General features: G+C 47.2%; 1 protein-coding gene across 1 annotated transcript in view; it reads left to right on the plus strand.

Moving 5' to 3' along the window:
* Positions 1-18,116, plus strand: part of SLC6A11 (solute carrier family 6 member 11) — a 110,432-nt gene that overhangs the window by 24,994 nt on the left and 67,322 nt on the right. Inside the window, exon 5 of the mRNA XM_080675185.1 lies at positions 3,212-3,344. Coding sequence (XP_080531311.1) covers positions 3,212-3,344 — 133 coding nt within the window. The remainder of the gene's footprint in view (positions 1-3,211; positions 3,345-18,116) is intronic.

An 18,116-nucleotide genomic window follows, 5' to 3' on the forward strand; every position in this document is an offset into this window, starting at 1 on the left:
AGAGGTGGACTTTGAGCCCATCTCTATATGTGCCAATGGCTAGAGAAGCATGGGCATTTTACTGAGATTTCAGTCTCTGGGTGAAAATCTCCAGAAATATTTTACTCTTGTGGCCTGAAAAAGGTGCTTCTTGAAGAATCTGTGTGCCTGGCGCATAGTAGGTGCACGATATTACTTGTTCGAGTAAATGGATCCCTCCAAAGGGCCCCATCTAGTCTTCAACATTTCCCGCTCCCTGGCCAGTATTGGGAGGTCTGGTCCTGGGTCCTTTTTTTGCCAGGGTGTTGGCAGCAAACTCTTCCTTATTCAGACCTTTCTTCTGTCCCAGTGCTTCATGGGGGCGGGTCATTAAGAAAGCTCTTTCCCAGGAAGAGCTGTGCCTTCTCCAAGTCCCCAGAGCTGAGTGCCCAGCCCCCATGCTCTCAAAGGCTGCCCTTGTGGGTTTCAAAACAACCCCACAGCCCTGCAGGCTGAGAACCTGGCCCCCGAGCCGCTTTCTTTAGAAACCCAAGGCCCATGGCTGGTTAGAGTCAGCGCTGGTAACTCCTAAAGAAAATAGTTTGAGGATGTTTTCAAATAGTGTCTGGTGAAACAAAAGAGCAATTCATCCCGCATAGCTTTTAGTAATCTGCTTCCCATTCTGGGAATGAGATTGTTCAATTAAGCGAGAAGACGCCAAAGCAGGCTGCATGACTCAAAGTTCACAGCATCCAAAATGTGGAAGAGAGGGGACCTGCGCCAGCCCACTCCTGGCTGGTCTGCTCCTTCTTGCTCCCTCCGTCTCTGTCATTTCCAGCTTTCAGTTTCCCAGTTCAGAAAACAACTACCTCAACAAGAAGGCATGTGTGTGCATGCATCTCTGCTAGCTGAGGACCTTGTGTAAGTGCTTTTTTTTATGAGAAATTCAGAGGCTGGAGTGGAGTGGGACGGAGCACACCCAGGTCCTTTCCATGGGCAGTGACTCACTTTCTGTCCTGCTCTGGGTTGTCCCTTCTCATTCACCAGCTGATGAGCTATCAGGGCACTTTGGGGGGCAGTTTGTAAGATGGTGGGTATATGTTGTCTACAAGGCTCTTAATCTGGAGACAAGGGGGTCAGTGAGCCCCCTGAAGTTCCTGAAGAATGTTGGGAGTGGGGGCTATATCAAGGCATTTCTGGAGAGAAAGAAGCTTCCACAGGATCCCTGACTGCCTCCCCAAAGCCCCCCTTTCTAAAAAAAAAATAAAGATTGAAAATTATTCAGGTGGAGTTGGTAGGTCATTCCTTCCTTGCCAGAATCCTTGGGGAAACGTGGCAAAATGCAGCTTCCCAGGGACCATTCCACAAATACTCGGACTTCAGTGGACCTGTGATGGAGTGCAGGAATTTTTGTCTTTTGGCAAGTACCCCACAAGGATCATGCTCTGGGGCCCGCTGCTCTCCTAAAATAATACTCTGTAGGGTTTCGTTTAATAAGGCTAGTAGTTTTTTGTTTGTTTGTTTGTTTTATTTTTATTTTTTTATTTTTTAAGGCTAGTAGTTTTAAAATGAATTAAAGCCAGAGACTAAGACATAAGATGCAAATAAAGTAGTGTCTGCTAAAACTATGTGGCCGTCGCCGTTCTTCCTCAAATAACTTGAACTTCTTTTGTGTCTAACTTTTCATAGTCAAGGGCAAGAGCCATGCCATGTGTACCATTTTATCCTCAGTACCTTATTATTCATATAATGCCAGGCACAAGTAGCTGCTCAATAAATGCGTATTTATGTGGATGTTCCCACTTCTGGCTATAGGTTGAGAGCTGGCTTTCTTTTGAGTTAAGTCCATGGCTGCACACAGCCTGATTTTATTTGGGGGACTGCCTGATTTCTCCTGTGGGGGTTGGGGCTGGAAGGAGCCTGCAGACCAGTGCTAATTGGTGTCATTGAGTAATTAATGCAGAATCAGGCCCGGAGCGGATTCCCAGGGAGACAGACACTGAGGGAGGCTTTCATGCTTGGTGGGATGGGAGCTGCTTTCTCAAAGGACATTCCCAGAGCACTGAGGCTACTGGCGTGGTCTGGTGGGGGTGGTTTGGCAGCCAGGATGGGGTTCGTGGAGCGAGTTTGGAGGGGGTTTGTGTTGGTGCCATGGTTCAGCACAATATGGAGCGTGGCAAGTTTGACTTTAAGGAAACACAAACCCCAGGCGTGGGCTCTGGGAGCCAGACCTGTGTCAGCTCTGAAGAACTGATGGGTTCTGAGGGCCTGTGTGGCTGGAGGTATTGGCTCAGTGCACCCAGGGGTCCTTTCTCTCCTGTAGCCTGGGCCCTTTGGGACACCCCTACCCCTTGGCATGTTACTCGAGGTTCTTGATGATGCTTCTGTTTACCCTTTCCTGCTTTCCCCTCTGATCACTGTGCTTCAGCATTCCCCAAGTATCTCAGGTTCATCTTCTGGCCTTTGTGCATGCTATTTCCTCAACCTAAAACAATCTTTACCCTTAAATTCCATCTTTCACAGTGGCCTCAAATATCATTTCTTCCAGGAAGCTTTCCTGGCCCCCTCTAACAGTCAGGATAGGTTGGTTTATGCTGCAGTAACAAACATCCCAAAGATCTCAGTAGCTTAAAGCAATGGAGTTCATTTCTTGCTCACACAACACTTCTGACACAGGGTAGCAGGAGGGTTCATGATATCACTCAGGAGCTCGGGCTTCTAGAGGCTCCATCTTGACACTTGCTTCGGTCATGATCAACAGCAGAGGAAAGGGGACATGGTGAACCACACCACCTGGCTCTGAAAGCTTCTGTCTGAAGTGACACAGATGCCATTAGCTAAAGTGAGTTCAGCAGGCCAGGTGTGTGATCTCCCCTGAGGTAGCGACCTGAGTGTTTATGGACACTCCTGTGGTCTCCCAGGACCCTGAGGTGTGCTAGGGCGTCTTGGTCTAACCAAAGACCTTGCACTTCTCCCATCATATCCTTACCATGTTGCACTGTGAACCGTCTGCTAACTAGGCCCTCTTTCCCCCCATGGAGTGACTCCATGAAGGCAGGGGACTGGGTCTTGATCCTCTCTGAGGACCCACCCCCAGCCCTGGGTTTGGCTCAGAGGATGCTGGGTGAATGGTGGATGGTGGGTGAAGGAATGAGCGGGCTATCCCTGCCCCTTTGTGGCACTAGCTTTGCTCAAGGTTCGGTTGGGGCGGGCCTTCTCCAGCCCCTGTGACCCATGGCCTTTTCTTCTGCAGGCGCCGGGTTCTGGCCATCTCAGATGGGATTGAGCACATTGGGAATCTCCGCTGGGAGCTGGCCTTGTGTCTCCTGGCAGCCTGGACCATCTGCTACTTCTGTATCTGGAAGGGGACCAAGTCCACAGGAAAGGTAAGAGGCGCATCTTCAAGCAACTAGCGCAGACAGCTCACAGGTTACCCAGAAAGTGCCAGAGAGTTCACATTGCAAAGACCAGCTCTTAAGTTGGGAGGTAGGAGGAGCACTGGACAGGGAGTCCACTCAGGAGGAGCCTAGAGCTAGAATCCCAGTCCACCACTTATTTGTCTCACAGCTCAGGGCTATTCACTTCTACCTTCTGAACCTCATTTGACTCATCTGTGAAATAAAAAAGCCTTATCCTATCTTCTTACTGAGTTGAGAGTCAGTAAAGGGGCACATGGAAAGGGGCATTAAAGTGCTTTGAAAACCAGGAAGTGCTAAACTACTACCAGGTAGTTTTTTGTAATTTAGACATGTGCTCCTGATGTGTGCTAGTGCAGGTAATACCGGATGCCTCCACCAACACACCCAAGATCTCACCTACCTGGGGTCTGGGGAGGGAAGGGCAGACACTTCCATCTCGTTACTTTGCTGTGCCATTTACACCATATGGCCCCCAGGGTTGCAGCTCCTCGGTAAAGAGAAATGGGAGAAGACAGTGGCTCTTAACTGGCCCGGGTGTGGCTCCTGCAGTCATGGCTGCTGGCTATAACCTGAGGCATAGCCTCACCTAATGGCAGGGAGGCTGGGAAATGTAGGGGAACACAGGGACGTCTGGTGAGCATATCTCTCTGTGCCGCAAGGATCAATAGAGGTTATAAATGTGTAGCTCATAGTGAAGTCCAGGGCACTGATGTTCTTTTGCTTTTTGTTTTTTAAAGAGAAATAATTTCTAACATTTAAAAATTGGGAAAATTCATGTGGGAAAAAAACCCCACAGGATTCTGGCATCCCATGGAATGTTGAAAGATTTGTCAGTACTGAACTTGCATGCCTACGTGGCAGAACGTGGCTGAGCTAGCAGCAGCCACCTCCTAATACGTGGTTGGCTACAGTCCCTACCATTCCCTGTTGCCCCTGATCCTGTGACTGAGCATCAATGCCATTATTTTCCTCCTTTGTGCCACTCATTTTTTCTTGTGGAAAAGAGGAAAATGAAGTTTTTCTTATACCTGGGTCACCCTGACCAACCACATCACTCCTTGCCTGCCTGCTTCTGGGTAGGCAGTTGCTCATAAATTTGATTATAAGCTACTGTCTGGGGTCAGGTGCTGGAAACAAAACCTCTGAGAAAACAAGTACATGTCAACTCTGCGCCCTTTTACAAAAGATGTTCCCCTCATTCCCCCAGTGGTAGGTGGGGTCAAGAGGAAAGTGCTAGAAGGTTGGAGATGGGTGGACCTACAAGAGGGAAGTTAGGAGAGCACAGAAGAGATATCAACAAGCCCTGTGCTGTAAGCCAGGAAGCTGAAGCCTGAGGAGAACAGGATTTTTCTCGTTTTTCAAATATAAAAAGCATTGCTTTCTTGATCTACTTCTTCAGACTACGTACACATCACTCCTGTCCCCCTCCTTGCTGCCTCTTCTGGCTAAAGAGGAGGCGAATGACTGGAGGGGTTCAGAGCCAGGGTCTGGAATCATGATTCACAACTCAGGTCTGTTGCTCACTAGCTGTGACCTTAGGCACATCACTTAACTTCCTGATCCTCAGTATCCTCTTCTGCAAAACAGGGATTGATAACTGAGCTTGCCTTATGGGGTGGTTATTAGGAGGAAATGCAAGAATGCACGTCCAGTGCTTAGCAGGGTGTGTAACTAATAGTAAGGGCTGAGTAATGGTGGGTTTTTAAAAAATCTTGTTACAAAAATAAAATTTATTTATTCAAGAAATAGTTTCTGAATATCTACTCTGTACCTAGCATTATTCAGTGGTTATTTAAAGATGAATAAAACACAGCCTCTGCCTACTCAGCTAACAGGGAAAGTGCACTGTGAACCATAGGAGAAGGGAGGAGATGTAATGGCTGGTATTATTACTGCTTCTCCTATGATTACACATCCTCGGGAGTTGATGCTGAGGCCAGCGGGGCTGGGCTTGGGGGCATTGTGCCTGGTTGCAGGGAGGACTTGGACAAGGTTTTGTATATGCATATGACTGTGTTGTCCATGTGCACATGTGGACTTGAACTTTCCAGGACAGGGCCGTGGCAAAATTTGGATCCACTTAGATCTTAGGAGAAAGCTCAGTTCCACCGTGGGGGCCACATGCCTTTGGCTGGGCCATTGAGCCTGTGTGTTAGAGATTTTTTTTAATTTTTTTTTTGTCTGAGAATTCTGATACAGGAAGAGTTTCAAGTAAGGACTGGCAGGCCGCATTCTTGGGGATTTCAGAAGCGGCATATGGGAAGGGAGGGAACATTCCTTCACGGCCTTCTGCTCACTCCACACTCTGTCAGGGGCTTTTCATCTACATTAGCACGTGAATCACATGAACCGGGGAGATATTGCCTCTGTTTTATAGGCAGGTGGAGACCGTAGGACTGAGAGGTTGAGTAGCCTGGCCAGAGTTACATGGCAAGTTTGTATCTCAGCACTGACCCACCTTGCCTGTCTGTGGACTCAATTAAAATTTAGAACGTTGTGGTGTTTTGAGTGATGTCCTTTCACACACCCTCTCTGAGTCTATTTTTTCTCATCTCTAGTAGAAATGGTAATGATAGCAGTAGTAATAATATTTCTAAGTAGTAATAGGTCCTAGTTATCGAGCACTTCACATGCCCATTGTATTCAAACCTGGAAACAAGCCCAGAAGACAGGGGCTAGCATTATCTTTATTTTACAGATGAGAAAATAAAGCCTGGAGGGTTTAAGTAACTTGCTCAAGGACCCTTAGGAAGGAAGCAGAGGGCCAGGATTAACCCCAGACCTTGGTGATCACATAGCCTCTATGCTGTGGATGAGTGTACCTTCAGGCCTGTCATCTGTGACATGGGGACAAAGACATTTTCTTATGGGCTGGTTCTGAATAGACAATTAATGAAATAGCTTAATACATAGTAGGTACTCCATGGTTGTTTGTTGCAGCTGAATCTAAATATGCCTTTAAGGGAAATGCTGACGTTAGATGAGCTAAGTAAGCATTTTCCTAAAGGCTGTGTTTCAAGGGCTCTTCCCATGCTCCATGCCCAGGACCAGTGTGAGCACCCAGGATGAGCTGGGGTTTGCTGTGAGATTCCTCTGAGTCTGTGTGTTCCATACCTACCCTATTTGATGGATGAGGAAACAGGCTCGGAGAGGGGAAGGGACTTGTCTGAGTGTCAAGTGTTAGGTCAGAGAGGAGAGCCTGGTGGCCCAGTTCTCCAGCTATTTATAAATGACAAGGTTCTATGGGTCAAATCTGTCAGTTTTGAGAGATTAGGGGTCCCTGGGTTGGAACATGGGCTCTTCAAGAAAGGGTTTGATGTTTTCGTTACTGATTGTTTTCACCTCACCTTGGACGTGAGCCCAACATCCAAAGGTTTTTGGGGTTCTGTACAAAAACATCTAAAAATAAACATAGGGTCATCTGAGTCTTCCCGAGTGGGCAGAGGTCACCCTGCTTCCTGGCCAGAGCTGCTTTCATGAAACTGTTCAAGGAAGGAGAACCCTATCTCCCCACTAAGTTCCAGCCCACTTCCTATATTCAGACCTCGGCAAAAATTTCTGAAATTTTAAATTTGAGAAATAGTTCCAAACTCCCTCTTTCTCCAGGGTAATAACTTTAATTGAATTCAATGAGCATGACCCCGGCTCCTGGGGGCATAGGTTTTAGGCTCAGCCTTTGAGTAGTTGGTTGTCTAAGTGGGGATTTGGGTTCAGGTCACAAATAAGTAGATCACTGGTGAGGCTGTGACAAGGCCACAGGTGAAGGCCTGGTAGTGCTCTCCAGGGCCCAGCAGGCAGTGCATTGGCCCAGAGGTTGCACTGGCACTGGCATTAGCACCTCCTCCAGGGACACCCTCTGCAGGTGTCCTTTAGCTCCATCCTCTCCTGTGCTCTCCTCAAGTACTTTACAATCTTCTGATGTCACAGAGGTTGACATTCAGGATCCCCCGAGTCAGAGCGAGCAACTGCTACTCTCAGAAAAAGCTGCTTCGGGATGGCAAGATGCTAACAAGGGGCCAGCTTCAGTATGTGAGGTGCCCCATGGCTGCTGCTTAATAAACCTTTGTAGAATGAATTCCAATGTGTCTGAGTTTCCCTGCAAGTGCTGGGATACACTGGAGAGGACAGTTGAGGGTTCTGAAATACTTGCTTTCTTTAGGAGGAAACTTTCAGGCGGTTTATAACTTGTCATCTTCTGGATGACAAACAGTTTCATTCTTAATTGGAAAACAAATAATTGAAATCAAGTGATGAGAGAAAACATGAAGATATCTTTGTAATTTTCCTGTATCCTTGGGTTGTTTGTTTTTAAAGACATTTTAGGGCATATTTAGGGTTACAACAAAACTGAACAGAAGGTACAGAGACTTTCCATATGGCCCCTGGCTCCACACATGCTTAGCCTCCCTTGTTATCAACATCTCTCACCAGAGTGGTACATTCGTTAGAACTGATAGACCCATACTGACACATCATAAGCACCGAGAGTCCATGGTTTACATTAGCATTCACTCTTAGTGTGGTATATTCTGTGGGTTTGGACAAAGGTACAAGGACATGTATCTGTCATTATAGTCCCATGCAGAATAGTTTCACTGCCCTAAAAACCTGCTGTGTTCTGCCTATTCTTCTCTCCCTTCCCCATCCCCTTGTAACTACTCATCTTTTTACTGTCCCTGTAGTTTTGCCTTTTCTAGAACATCATGTAGTTGGAATTATATGGTATGTAACCTTTTCAGATTAGTTTCCTTTACTTAGTAATATGCATTTAAGGTTCCTCCATGTATTTTCATGGCTTGATAGCTTATTTCTTTTTATCACTGAATACTATTCCATTGTCTGGGCATACCATAGTTTATTTATCCACTAGAAGCCCGGTGCATGAAATTCATGCACTCGGGGGAGGGGGATCCCTCAGCCCAGCCTGCGCCCTTTCGCACTCCGGGAGCCCTCAGGGGATGTCTGACTGATGGCTTAGCACTGCCACGGAGGCAGGAGAGGCTCTCGCCACCGCCACTAAGCTTGCCAGCCATGAGACCAGCTTCTGGCTGGGCAGCGCTCCCCCTGTGGGAACACACTGATCTTAAGGGGGCAGCTCCTGCATTGAGCATCTAATCCCTGGGGGTCAGTGTACATCATAGTGACCTTTTGTTCCACTGTTCAGTTGATTTGCATATTAGCCTTTTATTATATAGGATAGGATTTACCCTGATGGACATCTTGGGTACTTCCAAGTTTTGACAATCATGAATAAAGATTCTTGTAAACATTAGTGTTTTTACATTTAAGTCTATGATGTATTTTGAGTTAATTTTATGAAGGATGTAGGGTCTGTGTTTAGATTAATTTTTTTTGTATGTGGATAACCATTTGTTGAAAAGACTCTCTCTCTCTGTCCTTGTTTTTTTTATTCATCAAATTCATCTTGCCCATCTCTGCCCCCAACTTCTCTCCCTGAGCTCATAAGCCTGAAACCAATCATTTCTTCCTTTATATTTCATCCAGTTATTGACCAAGCAAGTCTACTTTAATCATCCTATTAAAAAAATGGATTGTCACCCTAACCGGTTTGGCTCAGTGGATAGAGTGTTGGCCTGCGGACTGAAGGGTCCCAGGTTCGATTCCAGTCAAGGGCATGTACCTTGGTTGCGGGCACATCCCCAGTAGGGGGTGTGCAGGAGGTGGCTGATCGATGTTTCTCTCTCATTGATGTTTCTAACTCTCTATCCCTCTCCCTTCCTCTCTGTAAAAAATCAATAAAATGTGTTTAAAAAAGAAATGGATTGTCCTCTCCATTTTTGTTGCCCAACTATCCACTCATGCAGCCACGTGTTTAACAAATACTGAGCCCAGTACCTCCAGAGTGAACATTGCTCTTAGAATTCCCCATTTGTACAAATATATTCCTGACATGCAGAGAGATACAAATGAAATGCTTTGTATCCTAACAGTAATTACAAGTAAATTTAAGGTGTCCTTCTCTTTATTCTGTTTTAGCATATAACAGCATGTAAAGCAATCTTATGATTTTGTGAAATCCCTAGAATCTGCTATGCATATTTGTTGAAGACTGAAAAACTGATCATTACTGTGTCATTCTCTTGTAACTTTGCTAGGCCTTCGTCTAATCCATGGATAAGCAAACTATGGCCCGAAGGGCCAAATCCAGCCTATGGTCTGCTTTTATAAATAAAGTTTTATTGGAACAGAGCCACATCCATCCCTTTACATGTTGTCTATGACTGCTTTTTTTGCTACTATAGCAGCAGACTTGAGTAGTTGGGACAGAGATGTGTGACACACAAAACCTAAAATATGCACTGTCTTATCCTTCATTAATCTATTACTAATTCCTGTAGACTATTTGCCATTTAACAAGAAACTAACATATAAACTGCTATCTCCCCCCGCCCCACCAAAAGCTTGGACTGTTTCAAACACTGAAAAAGCTACAGTGGTGGTTTGCAATGGAGAGCTTTTCTGAAGGATCTTTGAAAGTTCACTCTAGCCTTTTCAGCCCCCAGTTTTTATACCCAAAAGCTTATTTGCTATGGATGTTGCTTATTCACTCATTCATTCTTTCACTTATCCAGTAAGTGTTTATTGTGTGCCTACTATGTGCTAGGCACCAGGCTGAGGCTCTTTTCACTGATGAGTGAAGCAGACTGTGGAGCTATGGCCTGGTGGAGGAGATGGGGAACAGACAAGCTGCAGACATGCTGTGGACAGGAGAAGGGAGTCTGTGAGATAGAAGGATGAGGACAGGGGGACTCCTTAGAGCGGTCAGAGAAGGCTGCCTTGAGAAGGAGTCTTCATCTGTGATGGGAAGGGATTGGCCAGGTGAGTAGCACATATGAAGTTCTCAGGTGGGAAGGAACTGGTAAATTTGAGAGGTGAAGCATGTTGGGGCCCAGGTGGACCTGATGGGGGCATGTAGTAGTAGGCAGGAAAATCAGCAGGGGTCAGACGGCACGTGCCATGGGTTTTATTCTAAGTGTAGTGGAGAGCCACTGAAAGTTTTTAAGCAGGGGTAGTGTGACCTGATTTTCAGCCTTAAAAGCTGGCTCTGGTGGCTTGTTGTGAATGGATGGGTGAGGGATGGAGAGGCTGTGGGAGCCCTGTTAGGGGGTGACTGAGGAGGAGGTGGCAGTGGAATGGAGAGAAGTGGCCAGATCAGAGACAGTTTTTGGTGTGGCATCATTGTTCTGCAGGATCTGCTGCTGTCCTTTGACTTTTGAAGAGGGATGGCTCATCCAGCCTCTGCCCTGGATGCTGTGCCCTCTGAAGGCAGCCATCCTTGCCCACCGGATAGTCAAAGTGCCCTTTCAGGCTGCCCCCACTCCCTCCCCAGCTGGCTCCTATGCTTTGCTCTCTCCCTGCCTGGTTCTTCCTCTGTTCTCCTCTTGGTGGTTGATTTATGGATTTTTCCCCCTAGTTTCCTGGTCTCCAGGAGCAATGGTTGGGAGGGGAGGGTGCTGAAAAAACAATTCTGGTCCCTTCCCCGCCTCCTCCTATTGCCACTTTAAAGGAAGCTGCAGGATTAGCTGGGATTTTAAGAAGAATCCTGCCTTTTCACTGCTTTATGGCTCTGTTTTTATCCCTTTCAGAGCTCTAGGACACCAAGGCAGGAAAAAGAAAACACACACGCACACATGCACACAGAAACAGCTGCAAATAGCTTTGAATTGCTTTTTTTTCTTTCCCTTCCTTCAGTCACCAACAAGTAGAGGAATTGAAGGTGCAACAGGACTCTTAAATAGCCATGTTGTCTGCATGATGAGTGGCACTTAGTTTGACCCAGGTCCTGTTCTAAAGTCCTTACTCCATTAATCCGTTGAGTCTTCACAACAACCCTATGAGAAGAGTATGATTATTATCCCATTTCGCAGATGAGAAAACAAAGGTTTGCAGGGCTTAAACTGCTTGCCTTAAGATCATGAGGCATCAGAGCCCATTGGGGTGAGGGAGGGTCAAGGTGGGGCCCCTTGGCAAGGGAGGCTGCCTACTCAGTCTGCCTGCCCTACAGCTGCCAGATGTAGATGAAGCCTTGGAGGGGCCATGGAGGCTCCTCCCTTCAGAGTGTGCCTTTTCCTCCCTCCCCCAACTGCCACCAAGGCTGGTTGGAACTGCCAGCAGGAAAATTTATTCTTCAGGAGCACCCTATAAAGTGGCTAATGGATTCAATGAGGCATAAAGCAGGAGTGAAGGGGGCAGGGGAAATAAAAGGGAAAGATGTGTGAAAGGGAAGAGAACAGGCTCAGGAAAGGAACTGGGCAGTGCTGTCTCTCAGCCCTCAAGTGGTCTTTGTTGCAGCCTGAAGTAAGCAGGGAACGGCGTTGGTGGCGGGGCTCTCCCGGGCTGGCTAATGTCTGCATTCAGAGAGGAAACTAGAGCGTTCATGAGATGCATGCAGAGAGCCCAGGCGGCTGCGGAGAGGTCCCCAGAACCCGAGGACACCCAAAATCACAGCCGCCCAGGGGCCTTTGTGCTGAGTTGGGCGCGCTTCTCACACAACTGTGGTTCGGGGAGAGCCGTAGATTGTCACATTAGGTCAAAAGAGTTTAGCATCTTGATTCAGCCCTTTCTTTGGCCTTGAATGACAGCATTTCACCTTTAGTGGGAACCCTGGCAGTGAGGAAGGTTGGAAAGGAGGGAAGCTTTGTGACTCAGTAATACTGTCTTTATTAAAGCACAAAGGCCCCCCAAAGTCCGAGTGGTTGCTGGGTGGGAGGGGTTCTGTAGGGCTGGCCGCCTCCTGAGAAAGCCTGTGGGGCACTGAGAGAGGCCCTGGTGCAGGGAGGCAGTTAACTCTTAGGGAACACCTGGGCACCTGGCACTGCAGAGCCCGCCCGCACGCCTGGGTCTCCTGGGACGTGGGACCCACCCCCTGTGTGGCAGGCACAGAAGAGCCAAAGTGGCTGTGGGCTCAAGGCCAGACCTAGTGCAGTGCTGTTGGAAAGCTAAGCCGGGAACGAGCACGATGCTGAGCACTAGAGGAGAGGGTTAGAAGACTTGTTAGCCGTGTATCTTGCCCTCAAGGATTGTGCCAAGAAGATAAAGACAGAGATAGCCAATGGCAGGAGCCAACATTTGACACTGAGTCCGGCCCCACCACTTGCCGGCTGTGTGATTGAGTGCAGGCCACCCTCACCTTCTCTGCTATGTCACTTCATGTCACTTCATCTCTCTGGGCCTCAGTTTCCCCTTCTGTCAAGTTAACGTGACAAGTTCAGTGATTTGGGTGGGAGGTATGCTGGTGTCACTAGTAAGAGAATGATTGAGCTGGGGTGGAGCTGGCAGCCAGAGGCCACTGCAAAGGGAGGAGTGCATGGGGTCAGCATATCCAGGACGCTCTGGGCAGGGGTTGATGTATATGTGAGCCAGCTCTGACAGATGTGTGGGAACAGTGAGGAGAAAAAGCCCAAAGAGGCATTTGGGGGTGTAGTGAGGGATGACAGGGGGCTGGCATGTTAGGGAGGCACCTGCTTGCTGTTGGCCTGGGGGCAGGTTGCCAGCACATACCAGTGCAGTAGGAATTGATGATGTCCGCTGTCTTCTTCCAGAGTGCCTGCTAGATCCCCCCTTCCTCCCCATCCCTGTTGCCACCTGTGTCAGTCAGCATTCACGCAGAGCAGCAGAGCCAGCAGGAGATCTATATTAAGAGATTCAGCATGAGGAACTGGTGATTGTGGGGTCTGGCTGGACAAGTGTGAAATCCTAGGACAGGATGGAACTTTCTGGCAGAAGCCGACAGAGCTGCCCAGAGACATAAGTTCTTCATTTGGGAAACCTCGGTTCTGCTCGCAAGGCCTTTCACTGATTAAGTCAGGCCCACTGAGCTCATCTAGGATAATCACCCTCACTTCAAGCAAACTGATTATGGACTTTAATCACATCTACCAAACACCTTCATGGCAACACCTAGATTCGTGTTTGAATGACTGGGGACTGTAGCCTAGCTACCTTCCACATTACAGAGCCTCCCATCACCTTTATCCAAGTATGCCTCACTTCACACCTGGATGTTCACTCTGCCATGTGCCCTACCCAGAGCCAGGCTGCTTGTCAACCACTGCCAGACTCAGCTTCCTTACTATCGCTTTCATTGCATGACTTCTCCTCAGAACTCTCCAGTAGCTCCCCATTGCCTACAACAAATTTAAAAATTGCACAGCCAATATTATAACAACAGCTATTTCAAAGCAAAAGAATAGTCTCCCTAAATTGTTTACATGTTGCCCTCTGATTACATATAATCATAGTTTATATCTCATTTGATCATAACATGTTAGAATTCAATATTTTGCCTTTTTAATATGATATTCCATCACAGCGTTTCCACCCATTTTGCCAAAAGATGATCTTTAAATTCCATTTAGTAAATATCCCATGACATCATAAACTTCTATGACTGTTAGACCCTTAGGATATTTAATTTTTCCTGGTCATTGAAAATGCTAAAGGAGATACTTTACGTGTAGGGGTTTCTTTCCCTATGGGAGGTCATTTTGTTAGGAAGATTACAAGGGGTGAAACCTCTGCCAGAATCTCCTGTTTATCTGCCCAGAAAAATCTTGGTCCACTACCTGCCTCCCCTGCTACCTGCCTTCTCTTGGATGTCTTTTCCCCCTTTTTCCCTGACGTTCTGCTCATGGTTGCAGGCCCAGCTCATATCCTGTCTTGGCATTTGGGAAATGTTAGGGTTGGATGGAGGAGATTTAAGTCTCCCTCCATAAAATGGTTCTCTCAGACCAGTGGTCAGCAAACTCATTAGTCAACAGAGTGGCAAACCGCGGCTCGCGAGCTGCAGTTTGCCAACCACTGTCTCAGACCTGCCTCTGTCTCTCTTTCCCTCCCTGTGTTCACTGGCAGAGGACTGGCAACACATGGCCTTATTCCAGCTCTTGCTTCCTCATCCGCTGTTTTTTTTGCCCCACCCTGCTGTCTTGCTCCTCTAGGAAGCCTTTGCTGGCCCCTCCCACCCTCATCCTCCTTGGTCTTCTCTTGCAGGCAGCAACATCCAGCTGACCTGGGTTGGCTTCTCCTTGTCTTTTTTTTTTTTTTTTTTTTTTAAATATATTTTATTGACATTTTACAGAGTGGAAGGGAGAGGGATAGAGAGCTAGAAACATCGATGAGAGAGAAACATCGATCAGCTGCCTCCTGCACACCCCCCACTGGGGATGTGCCCGCAACCAAGGTACATGCCCTTGACCGGAATCGAACCCGGGACCCTTCAGTCCGTAGGCTGACGCTCTATCCACTGAGCCAAACCGGTTTCGGCTCTCCTTGTCTTGTGATGGCTATGCTTGTGGGCCCTGGGGAGATTTCTTACCCTGGGAGGCAAATATTTATTAAGTGTGTCCTGTGTACCGTGTCCAGTGCCTCGGACTGCAGATATCTACTCTAAACAAGTTTAGAGGCTAGAGTGTAGGCAGATAAGTAAACAGGCAGTTACAAAACATTCCTGTGCCTGGGAGAAACTTGGCCCAGAGAAGCAGTAACATCCAAGCTGGTTGTGAGATATGGATGGTTATTAATTACCCAAGGATAAAGGAGAAAAGGAATTCCAAAGGAAAGGAATCATGTACAATAGCCCAAAACGAGCGGTATTTCTTTTTCCTCCTGCGTCTCTTTCTTTTGCCTTTCCTCTTTCCTCCTCCTTATATGCGTTGAATGAGCATCCATTGCATATCAAGGGCTGTTACGCATTTCTTTGTCCTTAGGGTGAGCCATGTGGTTCTGGGATGGGGCCTTTGTTAGTTAATTCAGTCAACCCACAAGTGTGTGGTACCTGTCACCTGCTAGGACCTGCTTGATTGATTGGGGCAAAAGATCAAAGTACCTCCTGGGAGTCATACAACCAAGCCCTCCCCGCTGCCCATGGCCAAGGAAACAGCAGAGGAAAAACCTGTCTTATGGGCAAGGAGTGAAGCATGGGGCAAGGTCAATGGGCATTGTCTGTGATCCCATGTGCAGTTGGTTGTAGGCACAAGACCCTTTCCTGAGGAAGAGAAGCAAATGGAGGGTGATGGCAGGTTCGTGGAGGTGCAGAAGGATGGAAAGAGGGTCAACAAAGTTATAGAGTCAGATTGACCCAGGTTCAAAGTTCAGGTCCTTCCCCATGAGCTAAGGAAACATCATGTGCAGAGCGCCTATGAGTGCCCAGCATTGGGCTGGGCACTCTACATTCATTATTTAATTTAACCTTCATAGCAGACTGTCCGGTGAGTGTTAGCAAACCCACTTTATAAATGAAGATACTGAGGCCCAGAGAGGTAAGTGATGTGCACAGGGTCACACAGCTAGTGGCGGAGTCAGGATTTGAACCCAGGTCTGCCAAGGTGGATCCCCAAACCAGTGCTTTTCCCACCAGGGCATGCTGAGCTGTCAATAAGTGCTAGTTCCCTTTCTTGCCTGGGTGAACGTTCACTCATCCAGTAGTCCGAGTGCTTGCCATGTGCCCAGCACCACTGTAGGCAACAGGAAAGTAGACGGGCAGAAGAGAGCAGAGGTGGGTGGACATGGGCTTGAGTCGCAGCTCTGCCTCTGGATTGACCTTGGGCTTGGGCCTTTCTTTGCCTCTGAGCTGTTTCCTCAGGGACAATACGAGCACCCATCTCATTGGACTGCTAGAAGGGTTAAGTGAGGTGATGCATGATGCTTGTCATACAGTAGTCATGAAAATCACTGTTGCTTTTATTTTATTGCTCATTTTTATAAACCCTTTCTTCCACTTTAAAGATTTCTTAGTCTAGTGGGGCAGTAGATTGGATGTACTCACCTGAAGATAATTAACACGATTTGGAGAGATAGATTAACTGTCAAATAATAGCAGAGTCAGTACTGGTCTGGAGTTTGGATATGGATGTTACTGTGTCCTGGGGTGGTCTGGGAAGGCCTCCTGGAGGATGTGGGATGTGAGCTTCACTTGGAAGGGAAGCCAGGTGGAGGGGCTGAGCTGAGCCTCCCAGTGGAGGAGGGGTAAGAAAGGGAAGTCACGGGTGGCTGTGGAGGTTGGGAAGCGATGGACTGGGCCAGATTTCAAGTTAGGGGGAGCACATGTGCCAGAATGAGGTCCTGTGGGCAGTGGGAAGCCATTGAGGGTAATTGAGCAGGGATGTATTTTTGGAAAGTAGAGGGAGCACCAACATGCCTCACACTGTGCTCTATGCTGTGGCAGCAGCTGTTTTCCTTCGTTTGACAACTCCCCGTGTGTAATGAACTGGAACCCCCGGTGAGAACATTGAAGCAGATGATAATTCATTCTGCAGAAGCCAGACACAATCTTTATCCTAAATCCCAAGTATGTTGTGTCACAATTGAGATTGACCCAGTATGCTGATCATAATACTATCAACACCAGGAACCAAGTGCTCACCCCACGCCAGCCCTGGCACTGGGTCTTTCACAAGCTCCGAGGGCTGCTTAAGCCCCTCACAGACCCAACACCCCTTGTTTATGATGAGGATTTGAACACCACATTTACCACCCTGAAATGCAATTCATAAATAATCTACCTGCACAGGTAAGTTTGAGAAAACCTATATAATACCCAACTGTATTTTAAAGAAAAGCAAAAAAGGAAGCAACTTACAATAAAACAAAATGTGTTTCACTATGTCAGTGGTTGGCAAACCGCGGCTCGCGAGCCACATGCAGCTCACGAGCCGCAGTTTGCCGCTCTGTTGACTAATGAGTTTGCCGACCACTGCACTATGTAGATATCTGCTCAGGCACACCCCAAATGTCATGGGGTAGTCAGATGCTGGCCCCCACCTGGAATGAATCATTTGGATGCAAGACAAAAAAGCCAAGATTCCATTGAATAGTGTCAGTATCTTTTCTCTATGATTTCTATCTTGAAATAGAGCTAACTACATATATTAGTATAGAATCACCACAAGTACAAAGGCTGCAAATGTGGACTGATAGAAGGGTGTTGCATTGGCCTCTCAGATTCCACTCAGATTCTATTGCTGTTGGTGACATGATTTTCTGGAATAATGAACAAAATTTGGTAAAGTACTGAATAAAAGAGTGCCTTTCCTCAATTTACATGGTAATGGCATTTCTGGAAAACCCAGTTTACATTAAGATAAGGTAAAATATGCTTTGAAGTTATATGTAAAACAGAGTTCGATGCTAGGCTTTATAATTATAATTAGCTCCCTGCCCCCCCCCCTTACACACACACACACACACACACACACACGAATGTCTGGTGGAACATTTGAAAGTCATGAGAAACAGCGCAGTTTTTATTGTGTGGGAATTGTCTAACACATTCATTGCAGGGTTACCAGCTTTCCTAGTTCTTGGTCATTAATGCCATACCTGTCTTTGTAATGACCTGAAATGCCCCCCCCCACCCCCCACCATATCTCCAGTTGCCCTGTAGAAGACAGGACTGCTTTTGTGGCATCCACTAATTCACATTCTCTCTAACTTTAACAACAACTCTCTGAAATAGATATTTTCATTCCTGTCTTATGGCTGTGCACATGAGGCTTAAAGAGGTGCCATGACCTGCCCAAGATCACAGAGCTGGGTCTGGGGCCCACACTACTGTAGCATTTAATACTGCATTAGTGTTTTATGGGGCAATGCACCTTAAAATTAATTCACCATTCATTTATTAAACATCTCCTGGGTTCCAGGCACCCTGATAAGTCCTGGAGACACAGAGGCAAATATCCAAGATGTGGTCCATATGTAACATGTGGGGTAGTCCAGAGA

The sequence above is a fragment of the Plecotus auritus genome (genome assembly GCF_963455305.1).
Source record: "Plecotus auritus genome assembly, chromosome: 6".
In the NCBI taxonomy this organism is placed as follows: Eukaryota; Metazoa; Chordata; class Mammalia; order Chiroptera; family Vespertilionidae; genus Plecotus; species Plecotus auritus.